The 16,983-nt window shown below is 50.1% G+C and overlaps 6 protein-coding genes across 6 annotated transcripts; 4 read left to right on the top strand and 2 right to left on the bottom strand.

Moving 5' to 3' along the window:
* Positions 1-706: 706 nt before the first annotated feature.
* On the bottom strand, positions 707-1,549 carry A1O9_01782 (uncharacterized protein; the record flags this gene model as incomplete). The annotated part of the gene is made up of 1 exon (XM_013410940.1): positions 707-1,549. The coding sequence occupies one exon, from the start codon at positions 1,547-1,549 to the stop codon at positions 707-709; it is 843 nt and encodes a 280-aa protein (XP_013266394.1).
* Positions 1,550-2,482: 933 nt separating this feature from the next.
* Positions 2,483-3,613, top strand: A1O9_01781 (uncharacterized protein; the record flags this gene model as incomplete). The annotated part of the gene is made up of 1 exon (XM_013410939.1): positions 2,483-3,613. One exon carries the CDS (start codon positions 2,483-2,485, stop codon positions 3,611-3,613), a length of 1,131 nt encoding a protein of 376 aa, XP_013266393.1.
* A 657-nt stretch (positions 3,614-4,270) lies between these two features.
* A1O9_01780 (peptidyl-prolyl isomerase H (cyclophilin H)) lies at positions 4,271-5,049 on the top strand (the record flags this gene model as incomplete). The annotated part of the gene is made up of 2 exons (XM_013410938.1): positions 4,271-4,615; positions 4,699-5,049. The coding sequence occupies 2 exons, from the start codon at positions 4,271-4,273 to the stop codon at positions 5,047-5,049; spliced, it is 696 nt and encodes a 231-aa protein (XP_013266392.1).
* A 2,590-nt stretch (positions 5,050-7,639) lies between these two features.
* Positions 7,640-9,076, top strand: A1O9_01779 (uncharacterized protein; the record flags this gene model as incomplete). The annotated part of the gene is made up of 1 exon (XM_013410937.1): positions 7,640-9,076. The coding sequence occupies one exon, from the start codon at positions 7,640-7,642 to the stop codon at positions 9,074-9,076; it is 1,437 nt and encodes a 478-aa protein (XP_013266391.1).
* A 776-nt stretch (positions 9,077-9,852) lies between these two features.
* On the bottom strand, positions 9,853-11,473 carry A1O9_01778 (uncharacterized protein; the record flags this gene model as incomplete). The annotated part of the gene is made up of 3 exons (XM_013410936.1): positions 9,853-10,358; positions 10,435-11,231; positions 11,295-11,473. 3 exons carry the CDS (start codon positions 11,471-11,473, stop codon positions 9,853-9,855), a joined length of 1,482 nt encoding a protein of 493 aa, XP_013266390.1.
* A 569-nt stretch (positions 11,474-12,042) lies between these two features.
* On the top strand, positions 12,043-14,034 carry A1O9_01777 (uncharacterized protein; the record flags this gene model as incomplete). The annotated part of the gene is made up of 4 exons (XM_013410935.1): positions 12,043-12,067; positions 12,254-12,720; positions 12,777-13,763; positions 13,822-14,034. 4 exons carry the CDS (start codon positions 12,043-12,045, stop codon positions 14,032-14,034), a joined length of 1,692 nt encoding a protein of 563 aa, XP_013266389.1.
* Positions 14,035-16,983: the final 2,949 nt, after the last annotated feature.

Below are 16,983 nucleotides of genomic sequence, written 5' to 3'. Positions count from 1 at the left end.
CAATCGAGGATCTCTTCTTGTCTGTAAGACGGAGCTTTGCGTCAAAGTGTTTGATGGCCAACATCATCCCAGAGCAGCTCGCGTCGGGGAGAAGGTCATACGGCCGAATCGTCGATGCCAGGTGATCGGTCTCAGACTGATCAGAAGAAGGTCATGATTCACCGGGCGTAAGATAACTAACGAGTCTCATTCGGGGCACGGAGATCAATGCCTCTTGGAAATATCCAACAGGACCGACCGAAGTGCTTCAAGAGAATGCAGAACGTGACCAGATTGGAAGTGATCCCTTTTCTATAGGGAATGTGTGAGGAGCCCATCGTTCTTCCATTGATATCGGGAACAACGAAACCTGTAGCTTGTGCCGCCTGCCTCAAGAAATGGACCGATTGTATCAATTCAGAATATCCCTTGACATCGATAGACTGCTCGTCCAGCAGACCTGGCCAAGAGCTTGACCAGCTCTGGAGAGGTATAGTTTCTGTATTGGTCTCTTTGTTCCCTATACAGGCTTGGGAAGGTGTACGACCCTCAGGATCTCGAATGGAGAAAGCGCGAGAAGTACCGAGATGAAAGCCCGGGACTATTGTCTCCGGCGTGTGTTCCAAATCATCCAAGCCTCGACACGAGACAGAGGAGGCCTTGTGCTGCTGATAATCTTCTCGACTTTGGGCTCAACCAAACCACCAGTTTGAAGCACCAGACCCGATCACAAGTATTTGGCGCTGCTGAACCTGGAGGAAAAGTCGGCCGCTTTCTTTACCATGTCACGCCTCTGTGTGGAATTAATCTTGAAGCCTCCAATGTCCTTCTCTCGATCGAATGCGCGAGCACTTGGATCGTCCTCCTCCTCGGTATTTGACTTTTGATGAGAAGCATAAAGAGCTGGACCGCGAGCTTTGTCGTTGAACTCTTTCATTCTTTTCGCGACCGCCTCGTCACGAGGATCTTTTGTTTGTGCAACTTTTCCAGCTCCGGGCCTATCACCAACACCCATTGCTTCTCGCTGTAGCCTTGCAAGCTTTTCCTCTGGCGTCTCATGCCATGAATCTCCACCGGCCCCACTGGCTTGTGGCGGTCCTTTTGCTCCTCGACCAGTGTTGAATTTGCGATTCTTCAATTTCGTAGGGTCGACTCTTTGTGACCAGTCTCCTCCCTCAGGCGCAAGCGTCATCCATTCGTCACGTTTGAGTGCCACTGGAGCAGGTTGGTTCGAGGACGATCGCAATGATGGCCCATTCGAAGCCTTGTTCATTGCATCTTTGGCAGTTGGAAGGCTGGGTCCAAACCCATCGTCATCGCTGCTTTCGCTCTCACTTAGGTCCCCTAGCGCGGGGCTCGAGGGTCGCTCCTCCAGTGGTGCAGGAGGAAGTGTCGGACCTAGGATTCGACTCCGTTTGGGGGAAGGGGCAGATCCTAACTCTCTTGGAGGAGGAGCCGACTGAGGACTGTTGGAGGCCGAGGAGGAAGAATCGCTCAGATTGCCGTCATCATCAATACTGTGCTTGCGTTTTTGCAACTCAGGTGGAAGTTGCGGGCCTACACCTGGCATGATGGAAATCTGCTATTATTCGCTATGTTGATGTTCAAAGTGATGCAATACCAGGATGGAAGTGGATTCAAACTAGGTGCAATTCCTCCACAGGGAGCTAAGGCGGCTAAGCGCTGCTTTCTCAGGTTTGGCCACTATTAACAGCTAAGTCGATAAGTGGCACAAGGGCAAGTGGGGGGGATTCTCCGGGTGCCAAGGCCATCCATTTGCCTCGGGGGGGGGGGGGGGGCCATCGCAGGGCCCGAAGGTGTCCTTGATGAACCTGGAGTGTTCACTATCACAGGCGAGTCTCTGGTGATCAGAGCAGTGATCCAAGCATTCTCAGCATGGTCAGTACCTATCAACGCGCCGGTCGGTTTTCAACGAAATGCACAGGTCTTTTAGAAATCACTCATGTATGACCCTTCAGTTTGTTCTCAAGCTTCGTATCCCTCGCAATTGCAGTAGTTAGACCGCCTGAGTGCATGCATGAAGTCCGTTAGACTCTTATCCGTCGGTTCCTATTCGACAAGTACAGAGTCTACAAGCGCCTGGAACTCCTACCTGCCCGCCTGGGGCTTTCAGCCCCCAAGCACCCACCATTAAGATAAATGCATTTACCTTTCAAGCCGCCTTTTCCCTCTAAGTGGACAAAACAGCCTGCATTTCTGATTCGAGGCTTTGACACAGAACGTGGAAGGTCTTCAACTAAAACAGAGAGACAAGCACAACTCCAGGGCAAGCCTCGCCCTGCGGTTGCCTACCTCACTTTCTTGACACTCACAATCATTCAACAGCGATGAAAGGTGGGCTCCTGACGAAAGTATGATCGTTGGGCTGAACAACTTTCACAACTAGCTATTTTCAATGATCCTTTGGCATTCATATGCTATGATAGATATCTTGACTTTGATGACTGGACATAGTTCCAAGTGATCCAAATCCGTCTACACAATGGGTGAACTTGACGTTGCTTCCGTTGTGGCATCGATTCTAGCCGCTCTGAATAACGGCATCCTTATATTCCAACGTCTGGGTAAGAAGAAACGGAAGACCAATGCGAGGCCACCAAGGCCGTTCGAAGAAGAGGAATGGCAAGAACACTCCCTCGCGAACCGACCCTCGGAGATCAGGCATAGTTACAGCCATCATGTCTCCAGACATGGTCGTCGATTCGAGGTCGGCGACGATACTGCTCATTTCAGCCTCGCCCACACTCTGCTCGTCCTTAATACTGGCTTGGTCAATTTTCTCAATCATGCCCTGTCCAAGGATTCCAAATCAAGATCCACCTCTCGGAAGGCTCTGTTCACGCTTTCTGAGACCGCAACCATGGAAACCTTAACCACGCTGGGGCAATTGAGCTCTCGTCTCAGTTTAAATTACCCCACGGAAGCTAGACTTGGCCTTTCGGAAGACGAGGCCACTAAGCATCACAGAAGAAAGAAGCGACACATCAAAGCTCCGACATCGACCCCGAGCAGACCACGTTCCTCTCCTTTACTGGCAAATGGAGGATGGGTAAGATCAAAAAGTGGGTCATCCGTGGTCTCTAGAGCTGAGGCAAAGCGAACGAGAAATGTTGCGGAAGAGTCGAATTCGAGGAACAAGTCAACTCCGACTCTGCTGAAAGCATCAATGTCTCAGACCAATATTCGTAGATCCACACGAGAAGGGAACCCAAAAGACGGAGATTCTCATCGTCCGGGCAGGAAAGCGTCAGAGGAAGATTCTCATCTTCATAAACTGGCCATTGGGCTGGTTCCCTCGTCTGAATCTCTCGGGCATCATCTACAGCGAGGAGAAAAGTCGAATCGCCTACAGAAGGAACCACATATAAGACCCCGCTCCACAACCAAGATACGTCCCGTATCCACAGCGACATTCTTGACGACAAGCACGAAAATTGGTGAAATACCCGAGTCCAAGTGGCATGATAGAGTCCTCTCGCCTGAGGAACTGACATCACGAAAACTCCCGTATGTCGTACCGCCTCCACTGGACACGGGAGAACCAAAAAGGAAGAATAAAGGATTTAAGTTCTGGAAAAGAGGTGAGAAAGAACAGGAGATTCCCTCGTATTAGCTTGGATTGTGCCGTACCGGGCTATGGGTTTACTTGGGCAATTGGGGCTTAGGCAGGGATATTTTAGTAGTGTAAATGAGTTCCCGGCTATCCAAGTATGATGCACGGCTTCATGCCAAACTGAATGTATTTCTATCATCTAACAATATGATATGTCTCCTCACTAATAGCAGGGCATTGTAGCCATCTAATCCCATGTCGAACGCTTTGCCTACCCTTCCACCGTTTTTCGTGTTTCAGCCTTGCCCTAAGAGTCAAATATAAAAATCTCCAATTCCATCCAGCCTAGCCAGGTATTTATTGTCGAGCCCCCAACATCTGATCTTCTCTTTTCATTCTAACAGGGGGATTCGGTCCTTTTATTTTGAACACGCAAACGCCCATTCTCATCAAAGGAAGAGGCCGAGGTTGCAGTTTCAGGATGGCCTCCAGCGAAACAATGGCAAACGAGCAAATCCCGATTCCGAAGCCAGGCGAAGGAGAACCGATTGTGTTTTTTGATGTCACTCTTGGTGGTAAGTGTTTTATCCCCTTCACGCGTTTCATGCTATGTCCGCCTCGGAAGATTGTGGCCTGGGCCCTAGCTATTAGCAATAAGGATGCTGTGCACGATCATTTTGAAGAATGGACGCGCTCTGATGAATGAGAAATGGAAACATGGAACGGACCGCCATCCATGGTGTCTACTCTACGACGCCGCCTCAGATCGAGGAGCTGTCTTCTTGTCTAGCTATTATTAGTGCTCACTGTCCGCCGATGGAAACGCCTGATGGATATCCCTGCGGCTCCAAAAGCTCACAAGAAATCAACGAACACCGTGCTAACAAGTGCGCCGCCTTTCTTCCACCTCCCATAGGTGAACCGCTAGGCCGAATTAAATTCCATCTCTTCGCCAACACAGTGCCCAAGACGGCCGAGAACTTCCGCCAGTTCTGCACCGGCGAGCACAAGACCCCCACAGGCCGCGTGCAGGGCTACAAGGGGAGTAAATTTCACAGAGTGGTATGTATGCGGCAAGCGCGCAAGCATCCCCTCTGCATGGCCTTTGGTATCGACTTGATTCTGATTGATTGTTCTACTCCCAGATCAAGAATTTCATGGTCCAAGGCGGCGACTTCCTGAATTCTGACGGCACCGGGTCTACGTCGATCTACAATAATGCAGCGTTCGCGGATGAGTCGTTTGTGCACAAGCACACGACCGCAGGGCTATTATCTATGGCCAACTCCGGCCCGAATACCAATGGATGTCAGTTCTTCATTACCTGTGCGCCGACGCCATTTCTCGATGAGAAACACGTTGTCTTTGGGCAAGTCGCGGAGGGCATGGAGATTGTGCGCATGATTGAGAATGTGAGGACTGCTGGAGCGGGTGGACGAGGGTCTGGCGAGAGGCCGGCCCAGGATGTTAGGATCAGCGAATGTGGTGAGATGTGAATAAATGAAATGACTGGATGATTGGCAGGAATGGGGGGGAAAATGTTGGATTTGGGAGCAAGACTGTTATGGAGACGAGGGTTTTCCACTATGGCTGGCTGTGTGACGAGGCTTCAGTGGGCTGACCTGAAGAATGATCCCCGTGGCCGGCCAACATCTAGTCTTGGACAAGGCTATTTCGGTCTGTCCATGCTGCCGAGACTTTGTTTAGCTCTTCGACCTAGGAGAGACCATGTTCTGTGCCATGGTCCTCATCACTAGTCATAGTCATCGTCACCATAATCATAGTCGGCGTCGCCATCGTCGGCGTATTCATCACCATAATCCTGTCCGCCATCGTCAAAACAATGGAAGTCGTTCTCGCCACCTTGATAGTCATGTCCACCATCATCGCCATAATCTTGGTCACCACCCTCAGCGTCAGCGAACCCGTCTCCATCGCCGTCATAGCCTTCCCCGTTCCCTGTCAAATCAAACCCGCTCTCGTCCTCATAGACAAGATCTGCTAGGGCGCTCAACTCAACAGCGTCATCATGATCATAACCTAGCGAAAGAATACCTTGTTGGGTATCGTAAACAGCTACACTGTCGTCGTACGCCTCTACCAGCTGATCATTAGCGTAGGTACCATCATCTCCATGTTGATATTGCACATCTTCATGATCGTATTCAAGGCTCTCTTCCAGTTCCAACTCAATCACAACCTCAGTAGTATCTTCATAGTCATGAACAGTTTCAGTCTCCTCAACAACATACTCAATCGTATCATGGTCATTGTAGACCGTGACTTCACAATGATCTTGGCAATACTCATAATCATCCTCGAAACCCTCGTCGTTGTAATAGTCATCATGTCCTGCAGCTTCGACCTCGATACTAATAATCTCGACATCTTGAGTATATACCGATGGATGTCGACGGTTGCGGCCTCCACCGGTTGAGTATTCGTTTCCTGAGGATGTGTGGTAGTTGTCCCTTTTGTACCACCTCTCGTTATCGGGGTCACCCTGTAGGTCAAGCGTTGCGATGGTGGTGGTAATGTGCTCGGTCATGACTGTTGAGTTTGCATCGATGATTCCATCACGTCTGTTTCCGATATCGAAATCGTCACCAAAATATCTCATCGGTACCTTCGTGCTTGAATAATCATGGGGCACATTATACCCTCTTCTTGACTGAGAGTTCAGTATAGTGGGATACGTTGGCGGTGTTCGGTATGAACTAGGGTGGAGCGAATAATCGGATTGGTAGTATGTCATTGTCTCCATGTTCTCATCGACTAATTCTTCTCTCTGAGCGTGGAAGATTTGGATTTTGTCGACTGGGAATGATTGCGTCTGTCCAGAGCCAATGCAGCCGGCCGCAACTGCTTCGCTCGCTCACTCCAGCAGCACAAGTCACCCATATACCTCCATCTCACTGGCATCGCCATCAGCATCATGCCCCATGAGTGAGTTCGACACAGTCGTACTGCAATCCTCCGGCCCCAGGCTCTCTCTTCTGGAGGCCAGGGCTAAACTCAATTCGAGAAACTTTATGTCAGCGCGATGGAATCCTTCGAGATCCCGATCAGGGCCACGAATATTTACGATGGGAAAGAATAAGGAAAAGAGAGACCAGATCCATGTTTGACACCGACTCAAACAGGAGCCAGTCACTTAGGAAACAGGTTGGGAACTCGAGAATCCATGCCACACTTCACCTGGCTTTAAAACCCCAGTCATCCGCCCCGTACTTGGTTCATGGACGAGGAGCGCGACACCGATTCGTGAGTGCTTCACATCACTGCATTCTTTGCTAAGACGACTACAGGTCATCCCTGGTGCATGCGGAGGGTTTGTTTCCGCCCGGCAGCTTACCTCTCAGGTTCCGAATCAATCATAGCGTTTCTTTCCGGCAGTCCCCGACCGAGAGAGCGAATCTTGTTGGGCTTGGACAATTCATGAAAGACGAAAGGGTACACTGTAGATGTCCAGATGCGAGAAACACACCAGACATATGAAAGTCAGTCAAAAGCACCAGCCAAGCTCCCATCTTTAAAATCTTCAGGACTTCAAACGAGTTTGGCTAACCCTGGTAGGGCTTTCTGTCTCACGTGAAACAACGATAACTGTTTTGCTGTGATTCGCCAAATGGCTTGGCGGCTGCCACGCACGAACTGGAACAAGTTAGCACTCAGTCCTCCATTGTACCCCCTTGGTACACCCTTGGTACACCCTTGCTGGATCAACCGTCCCAAATGGTGTGCTTCGCGCCTAGTTTGATCATAGCCCTGGGCTCATCTTCCAATCCAAGCCTGAACATGACCAGATTAATGGAACTTAAGGGGCTCCACTGGGTAGTTGGAACCAACACACACACATGTGGGACCAACGGCCACTTGACCGTTGAGCCCGTCAAAGGCTAGCCTCCTGAATGCGACCTCGGACCTTTCAACCTCGCAACCCCGGAGATGTTGACCCCTCGTGGATTTACTTTCTGCCTGTACTTTTGACGAATTACCGAGATTCACCAGAGCGCCAGACTCGAGCTGCGCGGTGATGTCCTTGATTTCCCATTAGGATTGACGACAAGGCTTGATGCTATCAGGATGACGGATGATGGGCTGATAAGAGCCGACTCAGGAGGGTCGTCAGCATCAGCTCTCTCCACTGGTCTTCAAGATGAAGACGTTGACTTCATCGACCTAGACTACTATGATAGACAGTCTCGGTCTTCCAACTCGGCTTCCAAAAGCACAGTCTCCAGCGTCCCTTCCAGTCAGATAAGCGACATTGTCAGAAGTGTCGATCCGGTCTGCCGAAACGCCATTTCAGCTTGTATGATCGACCCATTTGGAACGTTGCCCATAGAGGTCGATGGCGTCACCAACCAACTACTTCATTTCTATGGCCAGCAAAGCTATTGGCAGACAGCCTATGCATTGTCACCCAGTGTCAAGGTCAGCATGAAAGGATCTTGGGAATACCAGGCTGGGATATCAACTACCCACTTTCACATTCTCATGGCTCGCTCAGCCTTGCATCAACTCAGGATGAACCGATGGGCCGCCGGCACTACCCTCAGACATCTACAATTCGCAGCTGCAAAGCATCAAGCTGAAGCAATAACAATTCTGAGAGAAAATGTCGCTCAGGGTACGGATGCAAACGTGAAAGAGATACTCACATCGGTGATTAGTCTAGCTACGTTCGAGCAGCGGTATGGAAGTCGTGAGAAGGCACTCATGCATTTCAAAGCCGCTCGAGACCTCTTCAAACAGATCGGTATAGGTGACGGACTCGATGATCGCCTGCGAGAGGAACAAGCCCTCTGGTTTGAAGGGATCTATGCAGACCCCGGCGCCAGCTTCATGTGGAGCACAGAGGATGCCACCGAACGCCTAAGCTGGTTGACCAGTCTTATAGACGAAGTGGATCGTATCTGGAAAGATCAACAACTGTTACCCATTAACTCGAGGAGCGCCTTTGTCCCGTTGGAAAGTCGACTGCGAGAATTCATCTCCCGAGACACTGCTGGAAGGATCATTGGCGCATACGGAGATATAAACGAGGCTGCTCTACAAATAAGATGTCTCCTGATCCTAGTGTCTGTTATCGCCAACCTCCACGTTCAGTTTGGCGGCAAAAAACACACGCCAGGCGCGCCGAAACTTCAAGTTGTCGTGACGGCCGCCCGAGGCTACGCAAGCTGGATCGAGGACATGCTAATCAAAAATAAACTGGGTGAGGACCAAGCGATTGCTGACGTGCTCTGGATCATGCTGCAAAACTTCCGCGATATGGAACCTCGCATGACCGCCGGACTGGCACAACAGGCATTGAACCGGCTGAATATGCAACACGTTCACTGGCACGCCTGTGGTATTGCCAATATCGTCAAATACATGCCCGAACATCGACGTATACTGTTACGGGACTGGCTACTTGCTTTTGTCGGTGGGAAACGATATACTGGGAAGCTCAAGTTGAATGACTTCATCTTCAGCTATACCGATTTTACCGATTTCAGCGGGAGCAAGATCTAAACCTCATACTTCAACGGAAGCTCAGCTTTGTTGCCTAAAGACCACTCACGGATATTGACCAGAGTGGACAGACAAACTATTTTTCCGTGAAAGATCCCGCCTCGCCTTATTTCAAATATGGATGAAGTCCTCCCTTCAAATATTTTACCTTTGAGGAGGATGGCGTTGGTAGCCGAGTGCGTACGTAGCCCCACGGTCGACAATCAGTGAATCAGCCTTACCTCGCAAAGCTACTATCCTGGTTGAAAAATGAAGGGGATGCCGGTAGCATCTGAGGATGGTAGCGCGACTCGAGGTAATTGAGCCAGTCAATGATAGGCTGATCCGAATGGTGTTCGAATTCCACACATCAAAAAAAGAGACATCACAGTTGAATTTTACGCGTCAGGGTTTAGAAGGTATATACGGATAGTGTAGCGATGTATGTGGCCTCTCATTATTACCAGAAAAAGGCAGAGAGCCCTGATTAGCCTTAATGGTTGAGCCAGTAGGCTGAAGTACTGGATTTTCGCGTCGTTCCCTCTTTGAGGCGCTAATAACGCCTGTGCATCTATATATGTAATATTTTCCGAGTACCGCCTCTTTTTCGTTGCTGTATCCACTTTAAACATCCCTCTGAGGATGATTATCTAAAAATATGTCCGCACTGCTGGATGATAGATATACGAGGCAAAAGCCATTCGCTGGTCATAAACGCCATTATCTATGCAGTACATCCTGCTGAGAGTCCGGAGTGCGGAGTTGGTCGTAACTGTTCAAAAGCTGAATCTCTCTCTCTAGTCGTCCGCATTATCTCGGGTATATTGGGAGCCCTTTCGCCATTTTGCGCCATATCTGAAGACTACCACAGGGATAGGCGCTAGAACAAGGCTCGCACCGCCGAGGATCGTGAAAGCCAGGCCGTAGCCGAATTTCCTGACTAGAGGCGCGGTGGTCAGGGGTAAGAATGTGCCTATGAGACATCTCGTCACGATCAAGGCGGTCATGGCGGAGGCGGCGTACAGCTTGGCGGCATCGACGACGTATGCAGTGACCGGCAGGAAACCGAGCATGGTGGAGTTGCCGATCAATGCGAGGGTGAACAGGAGTAATGGTAGAGGGAGGCGAAGCTCGGCGATCCAGCCGAAGGCCGCTATCAGGAATGGCATGCTGAAGGCGCCCACGATGGCTAACGGCAGGCGATATTCTGGCAACCCGATCCCGTTGTTGGACTTGCGGAGCCTGACGAATATCCGGTCTAGGTAAAGGTTTAGGGCGAGGATGGAGAAGATGGATCCGGCGCCTGAGCAAAGATGAGTAATGAGTAATGAGTAATGAGAGATTGACTGGCAAGGCTGGTAGAGAGTTAGAAGACTTACTGAAGGATATGAAAGAGACACCGGTCAAAGCAGGCGATAACCCGTATATGTCCATCAAGATATCTGGGAGGGTCGTGCTCAAGATATAAAAATATGTGAAAATCAGCGAACCGAACATTGAAATTGCTTGCAGGACACTTGAGTCCAGATATACAAGTACGGGCCTCATGATCGAGTCGCGGAATTTGTTCGAGCTGCCTTCGTCCTTGGCATCAAAGGCTGTCCGTAGGGTGACAATGCCGGTTTCTTTCCTCAGTTTGGCGGCCCTGCGCCTGAGTATGGCAACCTGGTAAGTTTCGCTGAAGCAAAGCAGAAACAAGATCTCGGCCACTCCGGATAAAATGGCGGACATTAGGAGCACCTTCCGCCAGCCTAGATCCTGGGCAATAGCACCGCTGATTGCTGGCCCAATGGCACCTCCGACTAAAGGCGCGAGCATAATGAGGCTCATGGCGGAGCCTCTATGTTCCTCGATAAATATGTCCCCAACAATGGCAGGGTTCAACACGTTGGTCGCCACGGCAAGGCCTGTCAAGGCTCTTGCACCGATTAAGAGCGAGGTGCTTTGGCTCACTGAAGCCAGGATGGTCGCAAAGATGAACAGCACATTGCAAGCATTTATGACAGGGTATCGTCCGACGACTTCTGATAATGGTGCAATAAACAATGGACCTGCAGCTTCACCGAGCTCCCAGATGGTGACGAGCAGCACGCTGGCGGACTTCTCAGACTCGCCACCGTTGAGATCAGAAATCATTCGATTGGCGATTGGCACAACAGAAATGCATGTGAATGTGCTTTGAGGTAAGAGTCAGTATGTTCAGACGTTGGAACAGCAAACGGCGGATATGTGCACTCACACCGTAAATGACATGAAGGCGAGCATGCCAACAACGGCCCACTTGTAACTGTTTGGCCAGTCTCGAGGGTTATCTGGATCGCCCTTCCGCTCAAAGTCGACTATATCTGAACCCGTCCTTGAAGGTTTAATCGGGACATCTAACGCTTCATCGCGAAGCAATGGTACAGTTTCGTCCATTGCTGACAGACCCAAACTTTGAAGATCAGTATGAAAATTGGGTGGTGGCAAGATGCTTTCAAAGACTAGACAGCGTTTTGAAAGACAGATGGATGCAGGCACCTAGTTAGTCAAATCCACAATGAGATTAACAGGAGCGGCTTGTGTGGAGTATTGGAAATATATCCAAAGAGTCGACGATTTTATGAGGTTTTCAACCTCTTCCTTGGATACCCAAGTAGTAGTAATCCCGGAGGATTTTGATGGTGCAATCACTATGTAATACATGCGCCTCTCGCGCCTTTTGGTCAGCATACGACAAAATGTAACAATCATCCGATAGGTTGTGTTGTAGTCAGCCCAGTCGAACAAACGGGCGATAACGACGGCCATTCAAGGTTCATTTGCGGTTCCGTAGATGGCGGGCGACAATGTACGGCAGATTATGCGGTCGATAGTGCAGCGTTCAGGTCATTGCTTTCTCAACTGCCACTGTAGTTCTCCGCATTGACGAACAGGCATACTACATACCAGTCAAGTTCAACCTTCCACCGTGTACGAAGCTGGCTGGGATTTCTACATCGGTAAATATGGATATAGACTCCCCATGGGGCGGTAATTACCAGATAATGTCAATGCGCGTCGTGAATTTGCACTAATCAGTCAGTAGATGTCCCATCACAATCGAAATCAGACAATCCCCAAGAGTCGGACCCCAGCTCTACCAAAGATGATAGTCTCGCAAGTATGTGGTATCCTGGAAGTATTCATCTCTGTAATCTTCGCTCATACTTGTCTCAGGCTCTACAACAACAGCGAAACCAGCCTCGAGTGGACCACGATCTTCCGCATCGAGAAAGATTCCCGCTCGAAAAATCGAAGTCCAACCGACGAAGCTTGAGGCTGTGGACGATGCTTTTGATCCTCTAGGTCCGCTAGGCGCTGACCCTACACCTGCCGCTTCCTCGATATCTACGGACCAAGGCCCGACCCCTCCGAGAAAAGAACTCAGTGCGAGAACGACCAGACCACTCTCCGCGACTTCTCCGGGACTTTCAACCTCGGATTTCGAAGATACTACCCTTCCCGTAGGTAGAACCAAGGGGCCCCCTCCAGTGCAACCCCAGACCCCTGGCACATCTCGACAGACACAACCCAGCGTTAGTGTTGAACAGGCTGCAAAGCCAACATTTGAAATCTTGGTAGGAGATCCGCACAAGGTTGGAGATTTGACTAGCAGTCATATCGTATACCAGGTTCGCACAAAGGTACAGTACAGTTCAATATGGGGATGTGTATGAAGAACTCGCTCACGGTGGAATAGACAACCTCAAAAGCCTACAAGCTCCCTGAATTTGCCGTTTCCAGGCGGTACCGAGATTTTCTATGGCTGTACACCACTCTCCACAACAATAATCCCGGGGTGGTGGTGCCCCCTCCACCGGAGAAACAGGCGGTCGGCCGATTTGACACCAATTTTGTAGAATCCAGACGTCAGGCATTAGAACGAATGCTGAACAAAATCGCCAGTCATCCCATTTTACATCATGATGCTGATCTCAAGATCTTTCTCGAAAGCGAATCTTTCAATATTGATGTTAAAAATAAGGAAAACCGGGAACCGGACCTGGGCCAAAACAAGGGCATGTTCAGTTCGCTCGGAATTAGTGTTGGCGGATCAAGCGGAAAGTTCGTTGAACATGACGATTGGTTCCACGACCGAAAAGTCTACCTTGATGCACTCGAAAACCAGTTGAAAGCTTTAATGAAAGCTATAGACGCTGTGGTAGCTCAACGAAAGGGTCTGGCTGAAGCAGCCGGAGAATTTGCTGTTTCGCTAGGTAACCTGGCGCAAGTGGAACTCTCGCCAGTATTCTCCGGGCCACTACAAGCGCTGTCAGACGTGCAAGTGCGAATTCGGGAGCTGTATGAGCGCCAAGCTCATACGGATGTCCTGACTTTGGGTATCACGATTGACGAATACATTCGCTTGATCGGCAGTGTTAAACAAGCGTTCTCACAACGACAAAAGGCATTTCACTCATGGCATGCCGCGGAAAGTGACCTGGCTAAACGAAGAAGCGCTCATGACAAGCTTATGAGGCAGGGGAAAAGCCAGCAAGATAAATTGAATGAAGTGGGCGCAGGAGTGAGTGATGCAGAAAAGAAGGCTCACCAGGCTAGATTACTGTTTGAGGACATGGGTCGTTTGATGAGAGGTGAATTGGAAAGATTCGAACGAGAGAAGGTCGAGGATTTCAAGAGCGGAGTAGAAACCTTCCTTGAGGGCGCTGTTGAGGCACAGAAAGAGGTGAGTACTTGAATCACTTGAGATTTGGAAGACACGAAAGGCTAATACTGCGGTCTAGCTGATCGAACTGTGGGAGACGTTCCTCTTGCAGATGGATACAGAAGAGGAAGCTCCTCTGAGACCACCTCAACCAGGGCCTGGTTCAGGTGCAGACAGGACCGGTGGCTCCGACCGGACTGAAGATTCTTCTACGACACACCAAGCCGTATCACACGACGATAGACCTGCAGTTACAACACCATCAGATGTGGCATTAGAGCAGGGTTCATGAAAGATCGGGCTGTAAGTTCCACTAAATCACGACAAGGACAAATACCTGATAATCAATCCTGGTCCGCAAGAGGAAGTTCTCTTCCTTTCACTGGACGAATCCCATACAAAATTCATCGGTTAGCGAGCACTCGAGGACCGATAAGGATAAAGAAGAGGAAAGATAGGACATGGAGCACAGGCAATTTAAACTGCTTGCTTCCGCTCGACTGTTCCTCACAATTGATGGCGTGGCAACCTCTTCCCACTCACGTGTTGTTCACCATAGATACCCACAACCTCCGTCCTCTCTTCAATTCAGCATCTCTCACTTCTCACTTCCAATTCACTTATTGCTTCACCGTCCTCCTGTCTTTCTTTTCCTTCTCCTTGAACCCTCTTTCCAACTCTCCTTCTCATTGTATCCCACGACACACACTCTTTTGTCGGTGAGATTGCAGCTCGGAGCGTCGTGTTCTGCTCAATTCGGCCCGCATATCATATCGATCAAGTGTTTGCGAACAAAAGCAACGCAACATATTACTTGAATACTCCTCAGTCTCCACCAGCATGTCTCTGAACGAGAACCTCTCTTCTCCGCCGTTCCAGCCTCACCCTCCGCTGCCGATGAGCAGACCACACAGCCCGCTCGCGCCCTCCTCAATCTTTGGTATCTCTCACCACGCTAGGCCTGACTGGACGACTTTGTTGACTGTACCAATACCAACCCGCATTTTCGCCGTCGGGTATAGCTCATTGGCACCAGATGCGAGTGGCTGCATTGAAGCGATGGAGATCAGGATCTGCTCAGGGCCGAGCGGTACTTCTTATTATCCCACAGCATCCGAAAGTGTGGTCATTGTTCCACCGGAGTCATCAACGAAGGTGACCATTGGAGGAGGCGAACCGAGCACAAGGACGGCAACAACCCCATCGTCTTCCGCACATAACCCATCTTCCAACCCAGCATTGGGCTCGACTAGTCAGCCTCAGCTCTCTCCATCCGCGCCACCACCACCGCCATCAACAACGACATTTCAAACTCTGCCTTCCACCTCCACCTCACCCTCGACCTCGCCCTCAAACATCCCTTCCCAAGGCAATCCCACCACCGACATCACCGCCCCTCCATCGCCCATGACCACCACCGACCTCAGTGGCCAACCTGAAGCCTTTCAATCAGGCCAACACGGCCCGATCGCCGTGTACATCATCCTGTGCGTCTTCGTCACCTTCGGCATCGTCTGCGCAATCGTCACCAATCGCAGGTTCGTCGCCTGGACCCATGCTGCAATCAGGAAAAGGAACGAAAGGATCGAGAGGGCCGACAGGGCCGAAAGGGCCAAGGCTGCGTTATCTGTCGAGCGGTGACACTATACACAACGTCTGTTATTCATCACCGAAGAGAGTCTTGGTTTCTGAGTGAGTGGGTGGGTGAGCCAGTGTCAAGTTTCAGTCTTGTGGATGCCTGGGTGGTATCAAGGTCAGAGAGCCGCTTTGGGAGGAAAGGAGGAGGGGGTGATGCGCCTTAGTAATATCCCTGGGGTTTGGACCACATACTCAACATCTTTACTGCTGGTGTGTGTACACGTGCGGGTGAGCAAGGGGTGGACATTCTGAAGAATGAGTGCCATGCGGACGTCCACCCAGTCCCGACTTATTACCAGGCCTTGCAAGGTGAGGACAAAAATGACAGTTGGTTCCCCCGACATCAAGCTCTCTTTTTACCACCACCCCCTTTTATTGACAAGAGGGCTATTTGCTACGAGGTATTTTCTTTTGTCCAAGACCATACATAGACAGCGAATCGGTAGATCGGGGTACTTACTACGACTTACTACGACTATTACTCAAAATGCCATTAAGTTTCTAATGTATATGGGCATCGCCCCGGTTCAAGTTCTGCGGCTGTCCACGAGCGCGGGCGCTGTTTTCTAAACTTAAAAGGTGTTTCCCTAGTACCATATTTTACCATCATCTGTTTTTGGCGCCATGTGGCCTGTTCCGGAAGAAGAGGTGATGCTACTTGAGGCGTTTGGCCTACTTATGTAACGCATATCTACTCCGTACGGAAGTAGACCTACGAGGTCGCGATGTATTCTACGTGCTTTACAGCAGTGCTGTCCTGCATAAATGATATCGTTTTGAGGGGGTCGGAAGAATGAAACGCGTCGAGCGAGGTGAATTGTATGCAATGGATGCGTCGAACACGACCATTCCCGGCGTCTTGCGTTCTGTGTCGGAAAGATACTTGTTGATGTTTGGCTCCTTTCTCTCTGGTTAGCTGCTTGGGTGCATCTAAAACGGACCAATGGTAGTACACGGCGTCAGCCTTTTGCTGCAGACGCAGAATGCTCTTCAGGATGAAACACTGACCAGCACAGTTCTGAGTTGCATGGATCATTCCGAATAAATCAATGTTCGCGCGCACAAAGTGAGTAGTTGAATGAAGTCGGCCGACTCCGATGAGGTTGCATTGGATTGGATATTCCATATGGAAGCCTATCGGAAGACGCAGCTGGCAGAGATGTACGTACCAAAGCTCGCGAAGTTTGGCCCCCTTGCACTGTCATGCGTCTACCCGCCTTTTGGTTGTTTGATCGGTGTGATTTCGGCTCATCGCACATGTTGAAGAGCCATTGGCCAGGGTAAAAGTTAATCATAAGATTCAACAACAGTGAAAGGAGCAGAACCATACTCTGATCGTAGGCATGCGAGACGGCTGACTCGTATGGTGGAAGAAATGATAGTCGTGCGTCTTCATGGGCAAGCTGTGATACTCGATCCAACTCGAACAATGGATTGATTCTAGAAATGTTTGTTAACCTCTTCTAACCAGACATGATACATAATCTGCTTGCTGCATCTGCGTCCCTCGCATAGTCTTTACTCGGCCCTGACCGTCAATCAAAACCTCCATCATCATCAAGAGCCTCCTTTGCTTCTCGGGAAGCTGAACTTATTCTATTAG

Source organism: Exophiala aquamarina (genome assembly GCF_000709125.1).
Source record: "Exophiala aquamarina CBS 119918 chromosome Unknown aczIA-supercont1.1, whole genome shotgun sequence".
NCBI lineage: Eukaryota > Fungi > Ascomycota > Eurotiomycetes > Chaetothyriales > Herpotrichiellaceae > Exophiala > Exophiala aquamarina.
This window is presented reverse-complemented; position numbering and strand designations above follow the sequence as displayed.